This window comes from Pseudophryne corroboree, chromosome 8, assembly GCF_028390025.1.
Source record: "Pseudophryne corroboree isolate aPseCor3 chromosome 8, aPseCor3.hap2, whole genome shotgun sequence".
Taxonomy (NCBI): domain Eukaryota; kingdom Metazoa; phylum Chordata; class Amphibia; order Anura; family Myobatrachidae; genus Pseudophryne; species Pseudophryne corroboree.
Window position 1 is genome coordinate 5424109 of NC_086451.1, and position 25871 is coordinate 5449979.

A 25871-nucleotide genomic window follows, 5' to 3' on the forward strand; every position below is an offset into this window, starting at 1 on the left:
GTGCTGTACCCTAATACTGACCCAGTGCTCATACCTATGTCATACCTCCCAACATGACCTCTCCAGGAGGACACAATGCTCTGCTCCTGCTCTTCCCTCTTACTGTATGATTTCCATCACCTGTGCTGTTCCCCAATACTGACCCAGTGCTCATACCTATGTCATACCTCCCAACATGACCTCTCCAGGAGGACACAATGCTCTGTTCCTGCTCTTCCCTCTTACTGTATGATTACCATCACCTGTGCTGTACCCTAATACTGACCCAGTGCTCATACCTATGTCATACCTCCCAACATGACCTCTCCAGGAGGACACAATGCTCTGTTCCTGCTCTTCCCTCTTACTGTATGATTACCATCACCTGTGCTGTACCCTAATACTGACCCAGTGCTCATACCTATGTCATACCTCCCAAATGACCCTCTCCAGGAGGACACAATGCTCTGCTCCTGCTCTTCCCTCTTACTATATGATTACCATCACCTGTGCTGTACCCCAATACTGACCCAGTGCTCATACCTATGTCATACCTCCCAACATGACCTCTCCAGGAGGACACAATGCTCTGCTCCTGCTCTTCCCTCTTACTGTATTATTACCATCACCTGTGCTGTACCCTAATACTGACCCAGTGCTCATACTTATGTTATACCTCCCAACATGACCTCTCCAGGAGGACACAATGCTCTGCTCCTGCTCTTCCCTCTTACTGTATGATTACCATCACCTGTGCTGTACCCTAATACTGACCCAGTGCTCATACCTATGTCATACCTCCCAACATGACTTCTCCAGGAGGACACAATGCTCTGCTCCTGCTCTTCCCTCTTACTGTATGATTACCATCACCTGTGCTGTACCCCAATACTGACCCAGTGCTCATACCTATGTCATACCTCCCAACATGACCTCTCCAGGAGGACACAATGCTCTGCTCCTGCACTTCCCTCTTACTGTATGATTACCATCACCTGTGCTGTACCCTAATACTGACCCAGTGCTCATACCTATGTCATACCTCCCAACATGACCTCTCCAGGAGGACACAATGCTCTGCTCCTGCTCTTCCCTCTTACTATATGATTACCATCACCTGTGCTGTACCCCAATACTGACCCAGTGCTCATACCTATGTCATACCTCCCAACATGACCTCTCCAGGAGGACACAGTGCTCTGCTCCTGCTCTTCCCTCTTACTGTATTATTACCATCACCTGTGCTGTACCCTAATACTTACACAGTGCTCATACCTATGTCATACCTCCCAACATGACCCTCTCCAGGAGGACACAATGCTCTGCTCCTGCTCTTCCCTCTTACTGTATGATTACCATCCTCTGTGCTGTACCCTAATACTGACCCAGTGTTCATACCTATGTCATACCTCCCAACATGACCTCTCCAGGAGGACACAATGCTCTGCTCCTGCACTTCCCTCTTACTGTATGATTACCATCACCTGTGCTGTACCCTAATACTGACCCAGTGCTCATACCTATGTCATACCTCCCAACATGACCTCTCCAGGAGGACACAATGCTCTGCTCCTGCTCTTCCCTCTTACTGTATGATTACCATCACCTGACCCAGTGCTCATACCTATGTCATACCTCCCAACATGACCTCTCCAGGAGGACACAATGCTCTGCTCCTGCACTTCCCTCTTACTGTATGATTACCATCACCTGTGCTGTACCCTAATACTGACCCAGTGCTCATACCTATGTCATACCTCCCAACATGACCCTCTCCAGGAGGACACAATGCTCTGCTCCTGCTCTTCCCTCTTACTGTATGATTACCATCACCTGTGCTGTACCGTAATACTGACCCAGTGCTCATACCTATGTCATACCTCCCAACATGACCTCTCCAGGAGGACACAATGCTCTGCTCCGGCTCTTCCCTCTTACTGTATGATTACCATCACCTGTGCTGTACCCTAATACTAACCCAGTGCTCATACCTATGTCATACCTCCCAACATGACCTCTCCAGGAGGACATAATGCTCTGCTCCTGCTCTTCCCTCTTACTGTATGATTACCATCACCTGTGCTGTATTCTAATACTGACCCTGTGCTCATACCTATGTCATACCTCACACCTTGACCACTCCAGGAGGACACAATGCTCTGCTCCTGCTCTTCCCTCTTACTGTATGATTACCATCACCTGTGCTGTACCCTAATACTGACCCAGTGCTCATACCTATGTCATACCTCCCAACATGACCTCTACAGGAGGACACAATGCTCTGCTCCTGCTCTTCTTTCTTACTGTATGATTACTATCACCTGTGCTGTACCCTAATACTGACCCAGTGCTCATACCTATGTCATACCTCCCAACATGACCTCTCCAGGAGGACACAATGCTCTGCTCCTGCTCTTCCCTCTTACTGTATGATTACCATCACCTGTGCTGTTCCCCAATACTGACCCAGTGCTCATACCTATGTCATACCTCCCAACATGACCCTCTCCAGGAGGACACAATGCTCTGCTCCTGCTCTTCCCTCTTACTGTATGATTACCATCACCTGTGCTGTACCCTAATACTGACCCAGTGCTCATACCTATGTCATACCTCCCAACATGACCCTCTCAAGGAGGACACAATGCTCTGCTCCTGCTCTTCCCTCTTACTGTATGACTACCATCACCTGTGCTGTACCCCAGTACTGACCCAGTGTTCATACCTATGTCATACCTCCCAACATGACCTCTCCAGGAGGACACAATGCTCTGCTCCTGCTCTTCCCTCTTACTGTATGATTACCATCACCTGTGCTGTACCCTAATACTGATCCAGTGCTCATACCTATGTCATACCTCCCAACATGACCTCTCCAGGAGGACACAATGCTCTGCTCCTGCTCTTCTCTCTTACTGTATGATTACCATCACATGTGCTGTACCCTAATACTGACCCAGTGCTCATACCTATGTCATACCTCCCAACATGACCTCTCCAGGAGGACACAATGCTCTGCTCCTGCTCTTCCCTCTTACTGTATGATTACCATCACCTGTGCTGTACCCTAATACTGACCCAGTGCTCATACCTATGTCATACCTCCCAACATGACCTCTCCAGGAGGACACAATGCTCTGCTCCTGCACTTCCCTCTTACTGTATGATTACCATCACCTGTGCTGTACCGTAATACTGACCCAGTACTCATACCTATGTCATATCTCCCAACATGACCTCTCCAGGAGGACACAATGCTCTGTTCCTGCTCTTCCCTCTTACTGTATGATTACCATCACCTGTGCTGTACCCTAATACTGACCCAGTGCTCATACCTATGTCATACCTCCCAACATGACCCTCTCCAAGAGGACACAATGCTCTGCTCCTGCTCTTCCCTCTTACTGTATGATTACCATCACCTGTGCTGTACCCCAATACTGACCCAGTGCTCATACCTATGTCATACCTCCCAAATGACCCTCTCCAGGAGGACACAATGCTCTGCTCCTGCTCTTCCCTCTTACTGTATGATTACCATCACCTGTGCTGTACCCTAATACTGATCCAGTGCTCATACCTATGTCATACCTCCCAACATGACCTCTCCAGGAGGACATAATGCTCTGCTCCTGCACTTCCCTCTTACTGTATGATTACCATCACCTGTGCTGTACCCTAATACTGACCCAGTGCTCATACCTATGTCATACCTCCCAACATGACCCTCTCCAGGAGGACACAATGCTCTGCTCCTGCTCTTCCCTCTTACTGTATGATTACCATCCCCTGTGCTGTACCCTAATACTGACCCAGTGCTCATACCTATGTCATACCTCCCAACATGACCCTCTCCAGGAGGACACAATGCTCTGCTCCTGCTCTTCCCTCTTACTGTATGATTACCATCACCTGTGCTGTACCCCAATACTGACCCAGTGCTCATACCTATGTCATACCTCCCAACATGACCTCTCCAGGAGGACACAATGCTCTGCTCCTGCACTTCCCTCTTACTGTATGATTACCATCACCTGTGCTGTATCCTAATACTGACCCAGTACTCATACCTATGTCATATCTCCCAAAATGACCTCTCCAGGAGGACACAATGCTCTGTTCCTGCTCTTCCCTCTTACTGTATGATTACCATCACCTGTGCTGTACCCTAATACTGACCCAGTGCTCATTTCTATGTCATACCTCCCAACATGACCCTCTCAAGGAGGACACAATGCTCTGCTCCTGCACTTCCCTCTGACTGTATGATTACCATCACCTGTGCTGTACCCCAATACTGACCCAGTGCTCATACCTATGTCATACCCCCCAACATGACCTCTCCAGGAGGACACAATGCTCTGCTCCTGCTCTTCCCTCTTACTGTATGATTACCATCACCTGTGCTGTACCCCAATACTGACCCAGTGCTCATACCTATGTCATACCCCCCAACATGACCTCTCCAGGAGGACACAATGCTCTGCTCCTGCACTTCCCTCTTACTGTATGATTACCATCACCTGTGCTGTACCCCAATACTGACCCAGTGCTCATACCTATGTCATACCTCCCAACATGACCTCTCCAGGAGGACACAATGCTCTGCTCCTGCTCTTCCCTCTTACTGTATGATTACCATCACCTTTGCTGTACCCCAATACTGACCCAGTGCTCATACCTATATCATACCTCCCAACATGACCCTCTCCAGGAGGACACAATGCTCTGCTCCTGCTCTTCCCTCTTACTGTATTATTACCATCACCTGTGCTGTACCCTAATACTTACACAGTGCTCATACCTATGTCATACCTCCCAACATGACCCTCTCCAGGAGGACACAATGCTCTGCTCCTGCTCTTCCCTCTTACTGTATGATTACCATCACCTGTGCTATACCCTAATACTGACCCAGTGCTCATACCTATGTCATACCTCCCAACATGACCTCTCCAGGAGGACATAATGCTCTGCTCCTGCTCTTCCCTCTTACTGTATGATTACCATCACCTGTGCTGTACCCTAATACTGACCCAGTGCTCATACCTATGTCATACCTCCCAACATGACCCTCTCCAGGAGGATACAATGCTCTGCTCCTGCTCTTCCCTCTTACTGTATGCTGTATGATTACCATCACCTGTGCTGTACCCTAATACTGACCCTGTGCTCATACCTATGTCATACCTCCCAACATGACCTCTCCAGGAGGACACAATGCTCTGCTCCTTCACTTCCCTCTTACTGTATGATTACCATCACCTGTGCTGTACCCTAATACTGACCCAGTGCTCATACCTATGTCATACCTCCCAACATGACCTCTCCAGGAGGACACAATGCTCTGCTCCTGCTCTTCCCTCTTACTGTATGATTACCATCACCTGTGCTGTACCCTAATACTGACCCAGTGCTCATACCTATGTCATACCTCCCAACATGACCCTCTCCAGGAGGATACAATGCTCTGCTCCTGCTCATCCCTCTTACTGTATGATTACCATCACCTGTGCTGTACCCTAATACTGACCCAGTGCTCATACCTATGTCATACCTCCCAACATGACCCTCTCCAGGAGGACACAATGCTCTGCTCCTGCTCTTCCCTCTTACTGTATGATTACCATCACCTGTGCTGTACCGTAATACTGACCCAGTGCTCATACCTATGTCATACCTCCCAACATGACCTCTCCAGGAGGACACAATGCTCTGCTCCGGCTCTTCCCTCTTACTGTATGATTACCATGACCTGTGCTGTACCCTAATACTAACCCAGTGCTCATACCTATGTCATACCTCCCAACATGACCTCTCCAGGAGGACATAATGCTCTGCTCCTGCTCTTCCCTCTTACTGTATGATTACCATCACCTGTGCTGTATTCTAATACTGACCCTGTGCTCATACCTATGTCATACCTCACACCTTGACCACTCCAGGAGGACACAATGCTCTGCTCCTGCTCTTCCCTCTTACTGTATGATTACCTGTGCTGTACCCTAATACCATCACCTGTGCTGTACCCTAATACTGACCCAGTGCTCATACCTATGTCATACCTCCCAACATGACCTCTACAGGAGGACACAATGCTCTGCTCCTGCTCTTCTTTCTTACTGTATGATTACTATCACCTGTGCTGTACCCTAATACTGACCCAGTGCTCATACCTATGTCATACCTCCCAACATGACCTCTCCAGGAGGACACAATGCTCTGCTCCTGCACTTCCCTCTTATTGTATGATTACCATCACCTGTGCTGTACCCTAATACTGACCCAGTGCTCATACCTATGTCATACCTCCCAACATGACCCTCTCCAGGAGGACACAATGCTCTGCTCCTGCACTTCCCTCTTATTGTATGATTACCATCACCTGTGCTGTACCCTAATACTGACCCAGTACTCATACCTATGTCATATCTCCCAACATGGCCTCTCCAGGAGTACACAATGCTCTGTTCCTGCTCTTCCCTCTTACTGTATGATTACCATCACCTGTGCTGTACCCTAATACTGACCCAGTGCTCATACCTATGTCATACCTCCCAACATGACCCTCTCAAGGAGGACACAATGCTCTGCTCCTGCTCTTCCCTCTTACTGTATGATTACCATCACCTGTGCTGTACCCTAATACTGACCCAGTGCTCATACCTATGTCATACCTCCCAACATGACCTCTCCAGGAGGACACAATGCTCTGCTCCTGCTCTTCCCTCTTACTGTATGATTACCATCACCTGTGCTGTACCCTAATACTGACCCAGTGCTCATACCTATGTCATACCTCCCAACATGACCCTCTCCAGGAGGACACAATGCTCTGCTCCTGCTCTTCCCTCTTACTGTATGACTACCATCACCTGTGCTGTACCCCAGTACTGACCCAGTGCTCATACCTATGTCATACCTCCCAACATGACCTCTCCAGGAGGACACAATGCTCTGCTCCTGCTCTTCCCTCTTACTGTATGATTACCATCACCTGTGCTGTACCCTAATACTGACCCAGTGCTCATACCTATGTCATACCTCCCAACATGACCTCTCCAGGAGGACACAATGCTCTGCTCCTGCACTTCCCTCTTACTGTATGATTACCATCACCTGTGCTGTACCCTAATACTGACCCAGTACTCATACCTATGTCATATCTCCCAACATGACCTCTCCAGGAGGACACAATGCTCTGTTCCTGCTCTTCCCTCTTACTGTATGATTACCATCACCTGTGCTGTACCCTAATACTGACCCAGTGCTCATACCTATGTCATACCTCCCAACATGACCCTCTCCAAGAGGACACAATGCTCTGCTCCTGCTCTTCCCTCTTACTGTATGATTACCATCACCTGTGCTGTACCCCAATACTGACCCAGTGCTCATACCTATGTCATACCTCCCAAATGACCCTCTCCAGGAGGACACAATGCTCTGCTCCTGCTCTTCCCTCTTACTATATGATTACCATCACCTGTGCTGTACCCCAATACTGACCCAGTGCTCATACCTATGTCATACCTCCCAACATGACCTCTCCAGGAGGATACAATGCTCTGCTCCTGCTCTTCCCTCTTACTGTATTATTACCATCACCTGTGCTGTACCCTAATACTTACACAGTGCTCATACCTATGTCATACCTCCCAACATGACCCTCTCCAGGAGGACACAATGCTCTGCTCCTGCTCTTCCCTCTTACTGTATGATTACCATCACCTGTGCTGTACCCCAATACTGACCCAGTGCTCATACCTATGTCATACCTCCCAACATGACCTCTCCAGGAGGACGCAATGCTCTGCTCCTGCTCTTCTCTCTTACTGTATGATTACCATCACATGTGCTGTACCCTAATACTGACCCAGTGCTCATACCTATGTCATACCTCCCAACATGACCTCTCCAGGAGGACACAATGCTCTGCTCCTGCTCTTCCCTCTTACTGTATGATTACCATCACCTGTGCTGTACCCTAATACTGACCCAGTGCTCATACCTATGTCATACCTCCCAACATGACCTCTCCAGGAGGACACAATGCTCTGCTCCTGCACTTCCCTCTTACTGTATGATTACCATCACCTGTGCTGTACCCTAATACTGACCCAGTACTCATACCTATGTCATATCTCCCAACATGACCTCTCCAGGAGGACACAATGCTCTGTTCCTGCTCTTCCCTCTTACTGTATGATTACCATCACCTGTGCTGTACCCTAATACTGACCCAGTGCTCATACCTATGTCATACCTCCCAACATGACCCTCTCCAGGAGGACACAATGCTCTGCTCCTGCTCTTCCCTCTTACTGTATGATTACCATCACCTGTGCTGTACCCCAATACTGACCCAGTGCTCATACCTATGTCATACCTCCCAAATGACCCTCTCCAGGAGGACACAATGCTCTGCTCCTGCTCTTCCCTCTTACTATATGATTACCATCACCTGTGCTGTACCCCAATACTGACCCAGTGCTCATACCTATGTCATACCTCCCAACATGACCTCTCCAGGAGGACACAGTGCTCTGCTCCTGCTCTTCCCTCTTACTGTATTATTACCATCACCTGTGCTGTACCCTAATACTTACACAGTGCTCATACCTATGTCATACCTCCCAACATGACCCTCTCCAGGAGGACACAATGCTCTGCTCCTGCACTTCCCTCTTACTGTAGGATTACCATCACCTGTGCTGTACCCCAATACTGACCCAGTGCTCATACCTATGTCATACCTCCCAACATGACCTCTCCAGGACACAATGCTCTGCTCCTGTACTTCCTCTTACTGTATGATTACCATCACCTGTGCTGTACCCTAATACTGACCCAGTGCTCATACCTATATCATACCTCCCAACATGACCCTCTCTAGGAGGACACAATGCTCTGCTCCTGCTCTTCCCTCTTACTGTATGATTACCATCACCTGTGCTGTACCCTAATACTGACCCAGTGCTCATACCTATGTCATACCTCCCAACATGACCCTCTCCAGGAGGACACAATGCTCTGCTCCTGCTCTTCCCTCTTACTGTATGATTACCATCACCTGTGCTGTACCCTAATACTGACCCAGTACTCATACCTATGTCATACCTCCCAACATGACCCTCTCCAGGAGGACACAATGCTCTGCTCCTGCTCTTCCCTCTTACTGTATGATTACCATCACCTGTGCTGTACCCTAATATAGACCCAGTACTCATACCTATGTCATACCTCCCAACATGACCTCTCCAGGAGGACACAATGCTCTGCTCCTGCTCTTCCCTCTTACTGTATGATTACCATCACCTGTGCTGTACCATAATACTGACCCAGTGCTCATACCTATGTCATACCTCCCAACATGACCTCTCCAGGAGGACACAATGCTCTGTTCTAGGACTTCTCTCTTTTTTTTTTTAATATTGAGGTATAAGTACAAGCCAAGATGGACAATACACACAGTAAATACAGGACCCGGTGTACAAAAACAATAGCTCGCTAACAGAGAGTTATAAATGGGTAGCTGTATAATCTCGAAAACACCTTACATTTTCCGTTTTCAAACAAATAACATAATTACTAGAAAAGGTGACCGGAACATTATACAGGATAATCAGTGCGAAAAGAGGCAAAGCAAAAAAGAGTTTACCTCTATAAAATCATAAACGGTCTAAAATGATACTAAAGCTGTAGTTATATAAAGGCATCCTACAACAGGGAGGACGCATTAAACAAGTTAAAATATACAAACGAAACCAAGAAAAATAAAATACAACAAAAACAGTGTCTGCCAAGGCCAGGGGGCCACCGACCCATCCTTGGAGAGAATATCCAAACAAAGAAGAGAGAAAGATACAAGTACTGGAGGTCTAAGAGAGGTCGGAGAGGGGATAGACAGAGGTGGAGGAGATAAAGAGAGAGAGAGGGGATGATGTGGAGAGCAGGGAGAGGACCTCTGCAGTACAGAGTTATGGGATAGAGATGGGGGGTCTAAGATCTAGAAGTTGATGGCAATACCAGGTGGTGTGGTGGAAACATTGTTGAATGGCAAATTTGGTGGATGTGGGTAGTGTATGTATGAACTTTCCCCAGCATTGGAACAACGCAGGGGTTAGAGTCTCCTTATCAAGAGTGGTCTCCAACCAATCCATGGTAAAGAGAAAGAGCAGTCTGGAGGTAGCCATGGCTAAGGAGGGGGGAGTATCGTGTATCCACTGTTGAAGAATAGCCTTCCTCCCCACAGCCGACAAAAGTGTCACTAGTTTTTTGTCGGGAGAGGGAATGTTTGGCTGATCTAGGAGGTATCCGAAGAGGGCCCAAGAGGCGGTACATTGGAAGTCAATACCCAGTGTAGAGGAGCTATACGCCTGTAGCCCACCCCAGAATGTTTGTATATGAGGGCAATGCCAGAAGCAATGCATGATATCAGCTACCGGGGCGGAGCACTGGTTGCACGCTGCAGACTCCGAGAGGCCCATCAAGTGACTTCGTTTTGGGGATATGTAAGCCCTGTGTAAAATCTTGTACGACATTTCCTGGTAGATACTCGCTGGAATAAGTCTCAGAGATAAGTTAAAAGAATCCAACACTGCTTCCAGGGACATAGAGGGGAGTTGAGAAGACCATTTTTCAAGTTGTAGGAGGTCGATAGAGGGGACAATGTCTGTGCGGATTCGGGTGTATATAGTCGAGATAGAGTAAATGCCGGAGTGCATGACCGTGTCTAGGGGGTTTAGGAAATTATTGTTAGTAAGTCGTGTCAGGACCGAGCAGACATAGGGGTAAATTTACTAAGATTCGTATTTTCCCGTTTCAGGTCAAAGTTCAATCACGAATGACATCGAAAGTGTAAAACTGCAACTTTTTGAATTTATTACGACTAATTTACTAAGCTGTCGTATTCGGATTTTTCTTTTGTTCCGATGTCGATGTCATTCGTGTTTTTTTTTTTATTTTTACGGCAGTGATTAGCAAAACACTGCCGACTTTTTAAAAATGAATCTCGGCCGGATCTGTGTGATCCGTGCTGGGGTTCATTTTTTTTTTTTTTTTAAATTAAACCCTGTAAAATCACAAAAAAAAAAATGCGTGGGGTCCCCCCTCCTAAGCATAACCAGCCTCGGGCTCTTTGAGCCGATCCTGGTTGCAAAAATATGGGGGGAAAAATGACAGGGGTTCCCCCATATTTAAGCAACCAGCATCGGGCTCTGCGCCTGGTCCTGGTTCCAAAAATACGGGGGACAAAAAGAGTAGGGGTCCCCCGTATTTTTAAAACCAGCACCGGGCTCCACTAGCTGGACAGATAATGCCACAGCCGGGGGTCACTTTTATATAGTGCCCTGCGGCCGTGGCATCAAAAATCCAACTAGTTACCCCTGGCCGGGGTACCCTGGGGGAGTGGGGACCCCTTCAATCAAGGGGTCCCGTCCCCCCAGCCACCCAAGGGCCAGGGGTGAAGCCCGAGGCTGTCCCCCCCATCCAATTGGCTGCGGATGGGGGGCTGATAGCCTTTTGTCAAAATGAAAAGATATTGTTTTTAGTAGCAGTACTACAAGTCCCAGCAAGCCTCCCCCGCATGCTGGTACTTGGAGAACCACAAGTACCAGCATGCGGCGGAAAAACGGGCCCGCTGGTACCTGTAGTACTACTACTAAAAAAATACCCAAATAAACACAAGACACACACACCTTCAAAGTAAAGATTTATTACATACATCCACACAAACATATACACATACTTACCTTATGTTCACACGCAGGTCGGTCCTCTTCTCCAGTAGAATCCAAGGGGTACCTGTTGAAAAAATTCTACTCACCAGATCCAGGGTCCCAGGGTCCTCGGGGCAACCATTTGTAATCCAGGTACTTGAATAAAATAACAAAACGGAGACCCGAGCCACGAACTGAAAGGGGCCCCATGTTTTCACATGGGACTCCTTTCCCCGAATGCCAGAAACCCACTCTGACTTCTGTCTAAGTGGGTTTCTTCAGCCAATCAGGGAGCGCCACGTTGTAGCACCCTCCTGATCGGCTGTGTGCTCCTGTACTGAGTGACAGGCGGCACACGGCAGTGTTACAATGTAGCGCCTATGCGCTCCATTGTAACCAATGGTGGGAACTTTCTGCTCAGCGGTGACGTCACTTTAGGTCAACCGCAGGGCAGAAAGTTCCATTATGTTTAAGGAAGCCTAATTGGGCTGGTGATATGATTCGAGATAAACACAGTTATAGGCGAGTGGCCACTAATTTGGTCAGAATTTTGAAGTCTTGGTTTAGGAGGGATATCGGTCTGTAGGAACCAGGAAGGGATTTACCGGGTTTTGCTATAACAATTATTTTAGCTTCATTAAACCTAATCGAGTTTTGTTTAGAGGAGAGAATATGGTTGTAAAGGGATGTGAGAGTGGGCGGGAGATCCTCACGCATCATTTTGTAAAATTCCGCACTAAAGCCATCAGGGCCAGGACTGTTGTTGTTGGGCAAGCTCTTGATAGTGTCAATAACCTCTTCGGCGGTGATTGGGCTGTCAAGGAGTTCCCTTTCTTCCCGAGAGAGAACCCGGAGATCAGCAACTTCAAGAAAGGAGTAGTTAGCAGCAGGATCATCAGGGCCTTTGGCGTATAGGGAGCAATAGAAGCGCATGAATTCAGTGCAAATAGAATCAGGGTCCGAAACTAATTTACCGGAGATACCGATGGTATTAATCCAAGTGTGGGATTTAGGTCCCTTAATCAAGTTAGTCAACAATCTACCTGATTTGTTGCCCCATCTATGAAACTTATTCCTTTGATAATCATAAGAGAGTTGAGCTTGTTCAGTAAGGAAAGTGTCGTATATTAGCTTCGCTGAGAGATATGCTTCTTAGTGGGCTGGAGTGTCGCGTTGTTTATAATTTCGATACGCGGAGGTTAGCGTCGTGCTCAGAGTCTGCAGCTGCGAAGAGAAATTTTTCCTCTTGGAGTGAGTGTAGGACATGACAAGCCCTATCAGGATCGCCTTAGCAGCCCCCCAAAATATAGGGGAGTCTAGTGACTGGTCAGTATTGTCCAAGGTATAATTGAGCCATGATTGTTTGAGGTGGAGAAGAAAATCAGTGGAGTGGCGGAGGTATGCAGGGAAGCGCCAACTTGGAGTGTTGCGAGGAGGTAGGGTCAGTCGAATGTCTATTGATATGGGAGCATGATCGGAGATGATGATGTCTGCAATAGATGTGTGGGTAACCCTGGGGAAGAGGGATGTTGAGGTGAAAATGTAGTCGATGCGAGAGTGGGACGAGTGGGGGTGAGAGTAAAAGGAAAAGTCTTTCTGAGTCGGGTGAAAGATGCGCCAGGGGTCAAGTAGATCAAGTTGTGTACAGAAGGAAGTCAGTATTTGAGAGTTGGAAGTAGAGGTAGAGGCACTCACCCGAGATCTGTCCATGGATGGGTCGGATACCAAATTGTAATCGCCACCCACAACCAGATTGTGGCCACCCCATTGCAGGAGCATCGACAGGAGAGCTGCAAAAAAATGGTCGGGGGAAACATTGGGAGCATATATACGTTGAGAAAGGTATACATGGTATTGTCAATCAATACGTCAAGCAAGATGAACCTGCCGTCCCCGGGATTTAGTGTGATATGGGGCCGAGATGCATTCCCCTATCCAAGGAGCGCGTAGGGAGTTCTGAGGGTCATCTAACCAATGTGTCTCCTGAAGAAACACAACTTGGGGGTGCATACGTTTTAAGTGTGATACTACCTTCTTTCTTTTAACGGGATGGTTAAGTCCCTCTACATTCCAGGAGATTATGCGTAATTGAGCATTACCGGAGACTCCAGTATCATGTGAGTGTGGGGCGGCTGGAGAAGCCATATCAGCCCACACCTACAGTCGGGAAAAACATGGTGAAATTGGGAGAAGTAAGATAGGGCCTCGCACCGTCCCAGCGAGCGGGGGGAGGGCAACCTAGGAGGGGGATGAGTCCCCGGGACAGGCAGACACAACAAGTCAAATAACAGAAAAACAGCAATATAAACATCAGAAACATAAAATTTAATGAACTAGGGATATTCATGTCTCACAATCACGGTACTCCGCACATGAGACCCGAAATAAAAGAATGAGGCAGTAATGAGTGGTAAACAAATAAGTAACTGTTGCAGTCAAGTATCGGGTAGGGAAAAGTACAGCCTTGCCTCCCCTGAGTCATCAAAGAACAATGGTTTGCCATTCCCGAATACTCGGAGGCGGGCTGGGTAGAGGAGGGAGAACTTGACTTTGGTATCGAAAAGGTGCTTGCAAATGGGAGCAAACTCTCTGCGTTTGGCAGCTACGAGGGCAGAGAAATCTTGGAAGATGAGGAGGCTATCTCCATTGTAAGATAAGGAGGCCGTTTTGCGGTAGTGATCGAGGATCATCATCTTGTCAGCATAGTTCAAGATTCTCATGATGACGGGGCGGGGCCGTCCATTAGGGTTCCTTCGCTCCGGTCCTAGCCTATGGGCTCTCTCAACAAGTGGGACTCCTTTAAGGTCCATGGCTAATTGTTCCGGGATGCCAGATGAGAGGAGATCCATAAGTTCGTGACCCTTGACCGACTCCGGAATGCCAATGACCCTCAGGTTGTTTCGCCTACTGTGGTTTTCATGGTCATCGATCGTCTCTGATAGGCCAGCAATTTCGGATTGGTTGGCTTGTATGGTTCGCTGGGCTGTGGACAGGTCATCTTCTAGCGTAGATATCCGCTGCTCCGCTTCATCCAAGCGGGTAGAGTGTTGGTTGAGTTGGGTTCACGTAGATTCGATGGCCTCTTTGATGCCAGCCAATTTTTCGTCTAACAGGGGCCCCAAAACGGCCACCAGATCATTGTGTTTCATCTTCGGCTGTTTTACGGGTGGTCTGGATCTACGTGCGCGTTGGGAAGCGGAGCGCGAGGTCGAGCGGTCGGAATCAGAGGAATTGCCACCAGGAGTACCGTCACAGGATGGCAATGGAGCCCCTGTAGAGGTCATTAATGTAGGAATCAGGAACTTTTCCATGCAGTCGTAGAATAGCCACCGCAGTTATGGGCACACAGAGAGTAAGATATGTCGAGAGCGTATCGGGTCTCACATGCGAAGCGCCGGGCCGACACGCCGTCACATCACAGCAGGCTCAGCGTTGGATATATCCGGGGGGGGGGGGTCAATGATGAAGAGGGGACATATATAGAGTAGAGCAACTCCCTCCGTGAGGCTCAGATGCACCTAAGGGCCAATCCGAGTGTCCAGCAGGGGGGGGGGGGGGTCAGTGAAAGGGCCTCCGGCCGTAGCGTAGGCCTATTAAGGACTTGTAAAGGAGGTACAATAGCCCCGGCGTAATCCGGGAGGAGGCCAAGCATAGAGCCAGGGTGGGGCGGTGGTGTTGTAGGACTGCAGAAACACCGGGAGGGGTGACAGGCCTTAAATCAAAGATAAGGTGTCGTGGGCATACAAGCAAATGAGGGTGTTAATCCGCATCCAGATATCGAGAGGGAGGAGGAGGAAGAGTTCCTCACCGCACCACCGGTAGGTCTCAGCAGCGACAGTGTGGCTCCCGTCTCCCACCCCCGTAAAATTCCAGAGCAGACTGTAAGCGGAGGGAGGGTGGCTGTCAGGGAGAGCGAGGCGCCAGGTGCCCAGGCTGTAGCTGAGCTCTCCGGACGGCTGAGAGGAAAGGCAGAGAGCTCCCGTCAGTGTCCACTATGAGGGTCAGGCTGATGGTCGGAGGACTTCTCTCTTAATTTAAGATTACCCTCACCTGTGCTGAAACACCTTTCTCATCAATTAACCTGTTCAACACAGGTGACGGCAATCCTAAATTATGAGGGCAGTCCAGGAACAGAGTATGATGTTCTGTGTCACATCTGTATACTATGGCTGGTATGTTGCAGGTTTCCTGGATGCAGGAGAGGCGATACGTCTCGTTTCACAGGCTGTGGTGACACACAGAGACTCCGTCAGTGTACAGCGGGAAGGCGGCCGGATGCTGCATCGCCTGTTATCACAAGGTGAGGAAAGTTCCCCTATACATACAGCAGTATATTACTGGTGACCAGTATGTAATAAGCAGTCGGTGTCTTGTGCTCCATTCCGTGTATTCCTATCCATGGCCAGCGCTAGTGAGAAGAGACATGACATTATAATGCGCAGGACACTGTTAGACAAAACACCAGTGACTATGTGGCCTGAATATAGGTACATGGGCCCTGGAAGGGTTTCCACTGATTATACACCAGATAATGGTACTGTATATGATATGGATATTAGAGGTCACCGGATGACTTCGGAGCCCATGTAAGAGCCCAGAGCTGTGCACAGGTTACAGGAACCCGCAGTAATATACAGTGCGAGGGTGTGTTACACCGTATACTACACGAGTGTTGCTGATGGGTGTGTGTGTTTGCTTTTAGTGCTGGAGCGCGGGGATAACGAGGCGTGTCTGACCAGCCGGGACCTGATCTTTAGTCTGGTGGACACCGTGCGGACTTTCCCCGAGGACCCGGAACTGGTTTCGGTAACGCTCCGTATGATGACGATGCTCTCAGTCAGCGGTGAGCCAGAGGTTCCACATATTGTCCAGTCGCTGCTGTAGTTATATCAGTAGTAACAGCCTGTCAGTGGGATTACACCATAGAAATAAACATTTATTACAAGCTGCAAATGACCTGACACTTCCGGTAGTTATACGCACAGTGCGCATGTGGGGTACATGCGCCGGAGCAACAGTTTTATTGGCCTTACTTATTGGCGAATCATAGATGGTACCTCATTCTCATTCTTTAGAATGTAAGCTCTCACGAGCAGGGCCCTCTTCCCTCATGTGCTTATCTTTTGTCTCACTTTAATAATCTCCAACTGCACCACATCCAGCAGTCTTCTGCCACCTGATACTTATTCCAGTGTCATCTGCTGATGTAACTATGTTTATTTACCCTGTACTTGTCCTATACTGTCATCAACTGTAAGTTGCTGTTTTCCGGTTTGATTATTTGTTTATGTACTCTGTAATTGGGCGCTGCGGAACCCTTGTGCCATATAAATAAAGGATAATAATAATAATAAATTCCTAGTACACTCATAGATTGCATTGTGTGAACGCTAGCCCCGCACAGAAGCTGGCTGCGCGTAGGCGACATAGCTCCACCCACAAGCAGGTTGCGCATACACATCATAGCCCCGCCCACAAGCTGACAGCGCACAGGTGACATAGTCCCGCCCACAAGCTGACAGCGCGCAGGCAACAGAGCCCCACACACAAGCTGACTGCATACAGGCGACATCTACACTGCATATGACACAAAAACGTTATGGGTGAAACATTACTGGGTTTTCCTCCTGGCTTCTATATAACAGTCATCATTGCTATGAACGTCAGACAATAGGAACCGATACTATCCCTACAGTGTCATTGTATAGACTGAGATCTTAGCCGTACATCCAGCTGGGGGTCTCCTTACGGGGTATGTAAAGCACGTCGTCATTTCAGATTTGCCCCTTTACTCAGGTAAATTAGATACTAAGAAGCCTCACGAAAGCCCCTCGGTGCCCCTCTTCCCACACGCCGGGTACAGGTGTTGTGCGGAGGCTCTACCTTGTCTGCTACACTCAGCACAGTCCATGGGGGGGGGGGGTCACGGCCTAAATCTGCAGGATACTCAGGGTAGATCAGGCTGCTCTGCAACACTAAGGCTCCGATGTGACCATTTGTCTTCGGGTTTCTTAGAGGTGGCAGCGGGGATGCTGGTGACCGCCGGGTTCCTCCCAGATCTAGTGAGGCTCCTGGAAGGGCCCCTGGAGGACAGAGAGACGTGGATGTCCTGCTGTGCGCTGCTGTGGAGCTGGTCTATGATAGGTAAGTACAGAACCCGGTCACTGGGTCAGATTATATCCACCCGGGGCTCTGTGGGGGTCCCTGCTGATGGAGGATTTATACATAAGTATGCCCACCGCGCTGTGTCCCACCTCTGCCGCAGGCCACCATGTAATGAGGGAGGGGCTTCTGGATCTGGGCAGGTGCAGTGTGACTGACAGTCTGCTACACTTACCTTGCACAAATGCAAATATGTTTATTGGTGGATTCATACACACGGATCAGTTCAGTTGTGGGGTTTAGCTTTATTTAGACTCCGCCTCCCTCGTTTGTTAGGACCATCATTCCTCCAGGGTGTTACATGTTTGGCCTCAGCGTCTGCCCTCCTGGTTTCCGCTCAGTCCCTGCATCACACGATCTCTGTTCTAAAGGGCCCCATACACTACAACGATCTCATGGCAGCCTCCCAGGGGGCAGGATCGGCCAAGATACATCGTATGCTGCCCATTTGCATACGATATGTCTTGGCGAACTTGGGCGATCACAAGCCATGACCCCAGGCCAGACCAGATTGAATGTGCAGCACATTCAATCTGGAGGATCCGATCCGATGCTCACGGGAACGCGCGTCGGATCGGTTCGGGAATACCTCTAAAATGCCCGATTACAGCCGATATATCGGGCCGAATGTGTATGGTATGTGTATAGTGTATGGGGCTCTTAAGATTGGGGGCCTAATTCAGACCTGATCGCAGCAGGAAATTTGTTCTCTAATGGGTAAAACCATGTGCAGTGTAGGTGGAGCAGATGTAACATGTGCAGAGAGAGTTAGATTTGGGTGGGTTATATTGTTTCTGTGCAGGGTAAATACTGGCTGCTTTATTTTTACACTGCAATTTAGATTTCAGTTTGAACACCCCTCACCCAAATCTAACTCTCTCTGCACATGTTACATCTGCCCCACCTGCAGTGCACATGTTACATCTGCCCCACCTGCACTGCACATGTTACATCTGCCCCACCTGCAGTGCTCATGGTTTTGCCCATTAGAGAACAAATTTGCTGCTGCTGTCAGGTCTGAATTAGGCCCTGGGTTAGTTTGCATCCTGATGCTTTATGTATAGGTGCAGTTATTCCACACAGCGGTCCCCATATTACACAGCCGGGCTACTTACTCCTAAAGTGCAGCATCAGAAGCAGATGTATATTGTAGTGGCCCCTGAGGGCCCGGGTGGGGATATGCTGCTGTAGATCACACGTTGGAGTACCTGCAGTTTAGTAACTTGGAGATCCTTGTTATTTCTTCTTGCGTTAGTCACAGAGAACCAGACAGATGAGGAGAGTTTGCAACAAGCCGTTCCGGTAATCTCCACCCTCATCCAGAAACACGGCAGCGACGGAGAGCTGGTAGAATCGGCCTGCGCTGCCCTCTGGACGCTCTGCCTGAAGGGTGGGTCAATGAGTATTGTCAGGTGACCAGTTATATATATATTATGGCTACAGTGAAAGTAAACTTAAAACACCTATAGAACGGTGAGGCCCACCCGTAACTCTGATCGCTTGTAGCGCCTGGATTCCCGCAATATGGTTGCTAGGTTCGAAGCGGCGAATAGCTTATTTACGCTTGATTTTGCCTTAAATCTAGCATCTATATCACCAAGCAGAACCAGCAAATCGGAATGTCAGAGCCATCTATCATACGTAGGCCCGCGGTATATAAGATAATGCGCTCCCTACGATAAGTTATACGGGTGTTATATGTTTTCATATTCTTGGATCAGTAAAGCTGCAGAGCTTCTGATGGAGCGACATAGGCAGCTGGATATTTCTTCACGCTGCGACAATTGCGACTTATTTACCAGCTTGTCATTTGCAGGACACGTGACGGAGGAACAAGTTGAACCTATAACTCTGTTGCTACTGGAATCGTTACGAACACACAAGGAGCGGCCGCTTCTGTCTAAGAACGTCTGTCTGGCATTGACGAGCCTGGCACTGAAGTCAGGTATCACCAACGTTCCATAACAGCTTCCCAGAATCCTTTGTGAAAGAACAGGGGCAAATGCAGACATTGTAGAGGGGGGTTCTGAATGCTTCATTTTAGAGAGCTGTTGAGGATGGTTGTGGGGCTTTCAGGTCAACTGGAACCCCCCCTGTGTCTGTCCATGAAGAGTGCCTGTAATAATCTGTGATTCACTAACAATGTTGGATCTATTCATTGCTGTAAATGTTTTGTTTGTCAGAGTTGTCCGTGTACCGCCTGCTGGTGCCCACCGCAGGGAAAAGCGCCCTCTCTGTGATTAAAGAGGTCTACCGGCTACACGCGGAGGACCCAGACGTGGTGGAGAATATCTGTCTGCTGCTGAGCGAGCTGGCTCATTACGGTACAGAGAGGAGCTATTAATGTGATGCCAGGAGCACTGCTGGCTGTATACATAGTAATAATGATCAGTAACATAGACGTCGTGTCCTGAGGCCCATATTTACCAAGTGCCGGGTGTCCAGAGCCGACAAGCTGCGGGATGTAATATTATTGCTGCTATAAATCCTGTGGGAAACCCGCCAGCTGTGAAAGAATGAGTTACAGGACTTTGTATGGTATATGGTGTATCTAGTACAATACCTGCAGCGCATGTTATTTAATGAAATCACCCACCCCAAATGCAGATCCAACTCATGTGCCGCCTGTGGCTCCGTCCTCCCGTGGCGCCTGTGGCTCCGTCCTCCCGTGGCTCTGTACTCCTGTGGCTCTGTACTCGTGTGCCGCCTGCGGCTCCGTCCTCCTGTGCCGCCTGCGGCTCCGTCCTCCTGTGCCGCCTGCGGCTCCGTCCTCCTGTGCCGCCTGCGGCTCCGTCCTCCTGTGCCGCCTGCGGCTCCGTCCTCCTGTGCCGCCTGCAACTCTGTACTCGTGTGCCGCCTGCGGCTCCGTCCTCCTGTGCCGCCTGTGGCTCCGTCCTCCTGTGGCTCCGTCCTCCTGTGCCGCCTGTGGCTCCGTCCTCCTGTGGCTCCGTCCTCCTGTGCCGCCTGTGGCTCCGTCCTCCTTTGGCTCCGTCCTCCTGTGCCGCCTGTGGCTCCGTCCTCCTTTGGCTCCGTCCTCCTGTGCCACCTGCGGCTCTGTCCTCGTGTGCCGCCTGCGGCTCTGTACTCGTGTGCCGCCTGTGGCTCCGTCCTTCTGTGCCGCCTGTGGCTCCGTCCTCCTGTGCCGCCTGTGGCTCCGTCCTCCTGTGCCGCCTGTGGCTCCGTCCTCCTTTGGCTCCGTCCTCGTGTGCCGCCTGTGGCTCTGTCCTCGTGTGCCGCCTGTGGCTCTGTCCTCGTGTGCCGCCTGTGGCTCTGTCCTCGTGTGGCTCTGTACTCGTGTGCCGCCTGTGGCTCTGTACTCGTGTGCCGCCTGTGGTTCTGTACTCGTGTTGCTCTGTACTCGTGTGCCGCCTGTGGCTCTGTCCTCGTGTGCCGCCTGTGGCTCTGTCCTCGTGTGCCGCCTGTGGCTCTGTCCTCGTGTGCCGCCTGTGGCTCTGTCCTCGTGTGGCTCTGTCCTCGTGTGCCGCCTGTGGCTCTGTCCTCGTGTGCCGCCTGTGGCTCTGTCCTCGTGTGCCGCCTGTGGCTCTGTCCTCGTGTGCCGCCTGTGGCTCTGTCCTCGTGTGCCGCCTGTGGCTCTGTCCTCGTGTGCCGCCTGTGGCTCTATACTCGTGTTGCTCTGTACTCGTGTGCAGCCTGTGGCTCTGTACTCGTGTGCCGCCTGTGGCTCTACTCGTGTGCCGCCTGTGGCTCTGTCCTCCTGTGCCGCCTGTGGCTCTGTCCTCCTGTGCCGCCTGTGGCTCTGTCCTCCTGTGCCGCCTGTGGCTCTGTCCTCCTGTGCCGCCTGTGGCTCTGTACTCGTGTGCCGCCTGTGGCTCTGTACTCGTGTGCCGCCTGTGGCTCTGTACTCGTGTGCCGCCTGTGGCTCTGTACTCGTGTGCCGCCTGTGGCTCTGTACTCGTGTGCCGCCTGTGGCTCTGTACTCGTGTTGCTCTGTACTCGTGTGCCGCCTGTGGCTCTGTACTCGTGTTGCTCTGTACTCGTGTGCCGCCTGTGGCTCTGTACTCGTGTTGCTCTGTACTCGTGTGCCGCCTGTGGCTCTGTACTCGCGTGCCGCCTGTGGCTCTGTACTCGTGTTGCTCTGTACTCGTGTGCCGCCTGTGGCTCTGTCCTCGTGTGCCGCCTGTGGCTCTGTCCTCGTGTGCCGCCTGTGGCTCTGTCCTCGTGTGGCTCTGTCCTCGTGTGCCGCCTGTGGCTCTGTCCTCGTGTGCCGCCTGTGGCTCTGTCCTCGTGTGCCGCCTGTGGCTCTGTCCTCGCGTGCCGCCTGTGGCTCTGTCCTCGCGTGCCGCCTGTGGCTCTGTCCTCGCGTGCCGCCTGTGGCTCTGTCCTCGCGTGCCGCCTGTGGCTCTGTCCTCGCGTGCCGCCTGTGGCTCTGTCCTCGCGTGCCGCCTGTGGCTCTGTCCTCGTGTTGCTCTGTACTCGCGTGCCGCCTGTGGCTCTGTCCTCGTGTTGCTCTGTACTCGCGTGCCGCCTGTGGCTCTGTCCTCGTGTTGCTCTGTACTCGCGTGCCGCCTGTGGCTCTGTACTCGTGTGTCGCCTGTGGCTCTGTACTCGTGTGTCGCCTGTGGCTCTGTACTCGTGTGCCGCCTGTGGCTCTGTACTCGTGTGCCGCCTGTGGCTCTGTACTCGTGTGCCGCCTGTGGCTCTGTACTCGTGTGCCGCCTGTGGCTCTGTACTCGTGTGCCGCCTGTGGCTCTGTACTCGTGTGCCGCCTGTGGCTCTGTACTCATGTTGCTCTGTACTCATGTGCCGCCTGTGGCTCTGTACTCGTGTTGCTCTGTATTCGTGTTCCGCCTGTGGCTCTGTCCTCGTGTGCCGCCTGTGGCTCTGTCCTCGTGTGCTGCCTGTGGCTCTGTACTCATGTTGCTCTGTACTCATGTGCCGCCTGTGGCTCTGTACTCGTGTTGCTCTGTATTCGTGTTCCGCCTGTGGCTCTGTCCTCGTGTGCCTCCTGTGGCTCTGTCCTCGTGTGCTGCCTGTGGCTCTGTCCTCGTGTGCTGCCTGTGGCTCTGTACGCTTGTGGCTCTGTACTCGTGTGCCGCCTGTGGCTCTGTACTCGTGTGCCGCCTGTGGCTCTGTACTCGTGTGCTGCCTGTGGCTCTGTCCTCGTGTGCCGCCTGTGGCTCTGTCCTCCTGTGCCTTTGTACTCGTGTGTCGCCTGTGGCTCTGTACTCGTGTGTCGCCTGTGGCTCTGTACTCGTGTGTCGCCTGTGGCTCTGTACTCGTGTGTCGCCTGTGGCTCTGTACTCGTGTGCCGCCTGTGGCTCTGTACTCGTGTGCCGCCTGTGGCTCTGTACTCGTGTTGCTCTGTACTCGTGTGCTGCCTGTGGGTCTGTACTCCTGTGGCTCTGTACTCGTGTTGCTCTGTACTCATGTGCCGCCTATGGCTCTGTACTCGTGTTGCTCTGTACTCGCGTGCCGCCTGTGGCTCTGTACTCGTGTGCCGCCTGTGGCTCTGTACTCGTGTGCCGCCTGTGGCTCTGTACTCGTGTGCCGCCTGTGGCTCTGTACTCGTGTGCCGCCTGTGGCTCTGTACTCGTGTGCCGCCTGTGGCTCTGTACTCGTGTGCCGCCTGTGGCTCTGTACTCGTGTGCCGCCTGTGGCTCTGTACTCATGTTGCTCTGTACTCATGTGCCGCCTGTGGCTCTGTACTCGTGTTGCTCTGTATTCGTGTTCCGCCTGTGGCTCTGTCCTCGTGTGCCTCCTGTGGCTCTGTCCTCGTGTGCTGCCTGTGGCTCTGTACTCCTGTGGCTCTGTACTCGTGTGCCGCCTGTGGCTCTGTACTCGTGTGCCTCCTGTGGCTCTGTCCTCCTGTGCTGCCTGTGGCTCTGTCCTCCTGTGCCGCCTGTGGCTCTGTCCTCGTGTGCCTCCTGTGGCTCTGTCCTCGTGTGCCGCCTGTGGCTCTGTCCTCGTGTGCTGCCTGTGGCTCTGTACTCATGTTGCTCTGTACTCATGTGCCGCCTGTGGCTCTGTACTCGTGTTGCTCTGTATTCGTGTTCCGCCTGTGGCTCTGTCCTCGTGTGCCTCCTGTGGCTCTGTCCTCGTGTGCTGCCTGTGGCTCTGTACTCCTGTGGCTCTGTACGCCTGTGGCTCTGTACTCGTGTGCCGCCTGTGGCTCTGTACTCGTGTGCCGCCTGTGGCTCTGTCCTCCTGTGCCGCCTGTGGCTCTGTACTCCTGTGCCTCTGTACTCGTGTGTCGCCTGTGGCTCTGTACTCGTGTGTCGCCTGTGGCTCTGTACTCGTGTGTCGCCTGTGGCTCTGTACTCGTGTGTCTCCTGTGGCTCTGTACTCGTGTGTCTCCTGTGGCTCTGTACTCGTGTGTCGCCTGTGGCTCTGTACTCGTGTGTCGCCTGTGGCTCTGTACTCGTGTGTCGCCTGTGGCTCTGTACTCGTGTGCCGCCTGTGACTCTGTACTCGTGTGCCGCCTGTGACTCTGTACTCGTGTGCCGCCTGTGGCTCTGTACTCGTGTTGCTCTGTACTCGTGTGCTGCCTGTGGCTCTGTACTCCTGTGGCTCTGTACTCGTGTGGCTCTGTACTCGTGTTGCTCTGTACTCGCGTGCCGCCTGTGGCTCTGTACTCGTGTTGCTCTGTACTCGCGTGCCGCCTGTGGCTCTGTACTCGTGTTGCTCTGTACTCGCGTGCCGCCTGTGGCTCTGTACTCGCGTGCCGCCTGTGGCTCTGTACTCGCGTGCCGCCTGTGGCTCTGTACTCGTGTGCCGCCTGTGGCTCTGTACTCGTGTGCCGCCTGTGGCTCTGTGCCGCCTGTGGCTCTGTACTCGTGTGCCGCCTGTGGCTCTGTACTCGTATGCCGCCTGTGGCTCTGTACTCATGTTGCTCTGTACTCATGTGCCGCCTGTGGCTCTGTACTCGTGTGCCGCCTGTGGCTCTGTACTCATGTTGCTCTGTACTCATGTGCCGCCTGTGGCTCTGTACTCGTGTTTCTCTGTATTCGTGTTCCGCCTGTGGCTCTGTCCTCGTGTGCCTCCTGTGGCTCTGTCCTCGTGTGCTGCCTGTGGCTCTGTACTCCTGTGGCTCTGTACTCGTGTGCCGCCTGTGGCTCTGTACTCGTGTGCCGCCTGTGGCTCTGTACTCGTGTGCCGCCTGTGGCTCTGTACTCGTGTTGCTCTGTATTCGTGTTCCGCCTGTGGCTCTGTCCTCGTGTGCCTCCTGTGGCTCTGTCCTCGTGTGCTGCCTGTGGCTCTGTACTCCTGTGGCTCTGTACGCCTGTGGCTCTGTACTCGTGTGCCGCCTGTGGCTCTGTACTCGTCTGCCGCCTGTGGCTCTGTACTCCTGTGCCGCCTGTGGCTCTGTCCTCCTGTGCTGCCTGTGGCTCTGTCCTCCTGTGCAGCCTGTGGCTCTGTCCTCCTGTGGCTCTGTACTCGTGTGCCGCCTGTGGCTCTGTACTCGTGTTGCTCTGTATTCGTGTTCCGCCTGTGGCTTTGTCCTCGTGTGCCTCCTGTGGCTCTGTCCTCGTGTGCTGCCTGTGGCTCTGTACTCCTGTGGCTCTGTACGCCTGTGGCTCTGTACTCGTGTGCCGCCTGTGGCTCTGTACTCGTGTGCCGCCTGTGGCTCTGTCCTCCTGTGCCGCCTGTGGCTCTGTCCTCCTGTGCCGCCTGTGGCTCTGTCCTCCTGTGCCGCCTGTGGCTCTGTCCTCCTGTGTCGCCTGTGGCTCTGTACTCGTGTGTCGCCTGTGGCTCTGTACTCGTGTGTCGCCTGTGGCTCTGTACTCGTGTGTCGCCTGTGGCTCTGTACTCGTGTGCCGCCTGTGGCTCTGTACTCGTGTGCCGCCTGTGGCTCTGTACTCGTGTTGCTCTGTACTCGTGTGCTGCCTGTGGCTCTGTACTCCTGTGGCTCTGTACTTGTGTTGCTCTGTACTCATGTGCCGCCTATGGCTCTGTACTCGTGTTGCTCTGTACTCGCGTGCCGCCTGTGGCTCTGTACTCGTGTTGCTCTGTACTCGTGTGCCGCCTGTGGCTCTGTACTCGTGTGCCGCC

The 25871-nt window shown here is 51.6% G+C and overlaps 1 protein-coding gene across 1 annotated transcript in view; it reads left to right on the top strand.

Moving 5' to 3' along the window:
* The window catches only part of STKLD1 (serine/threonine kinase like domain containing 1), a 147012-nt gene extending 126807 nt beyond the window's left edge, over positions 1 to 20205 (top strand). The window contains exons 12-17 of the mRNA XM_063935799.1: positions 15883 to 15999; positions 16402 to 16542; positions 17715 to 17843; positions 19117 to 19251; positions 19678 to 19806; positions 20045 to 20205. Of these exons, the coding sequence (XP_063791869.1) occupies positions 15883 to 15999; positions 16402 to 16542; positions 17715 to 17843; positions 19117 to 19251; positions 19678 to 19806; positions 20045 to 20205 (812 nt within the window). The remainder of the gene's footprint in view (positions 1 to 15882; positions 16000 to 16401; positions 16543 to 17714; positions 17844 to 19116; positions 19252 to 19677; positions 19807 to 20044) is intronic.
* Positions 20206 to 25871: the final 5666 nt, after the last annotated feature.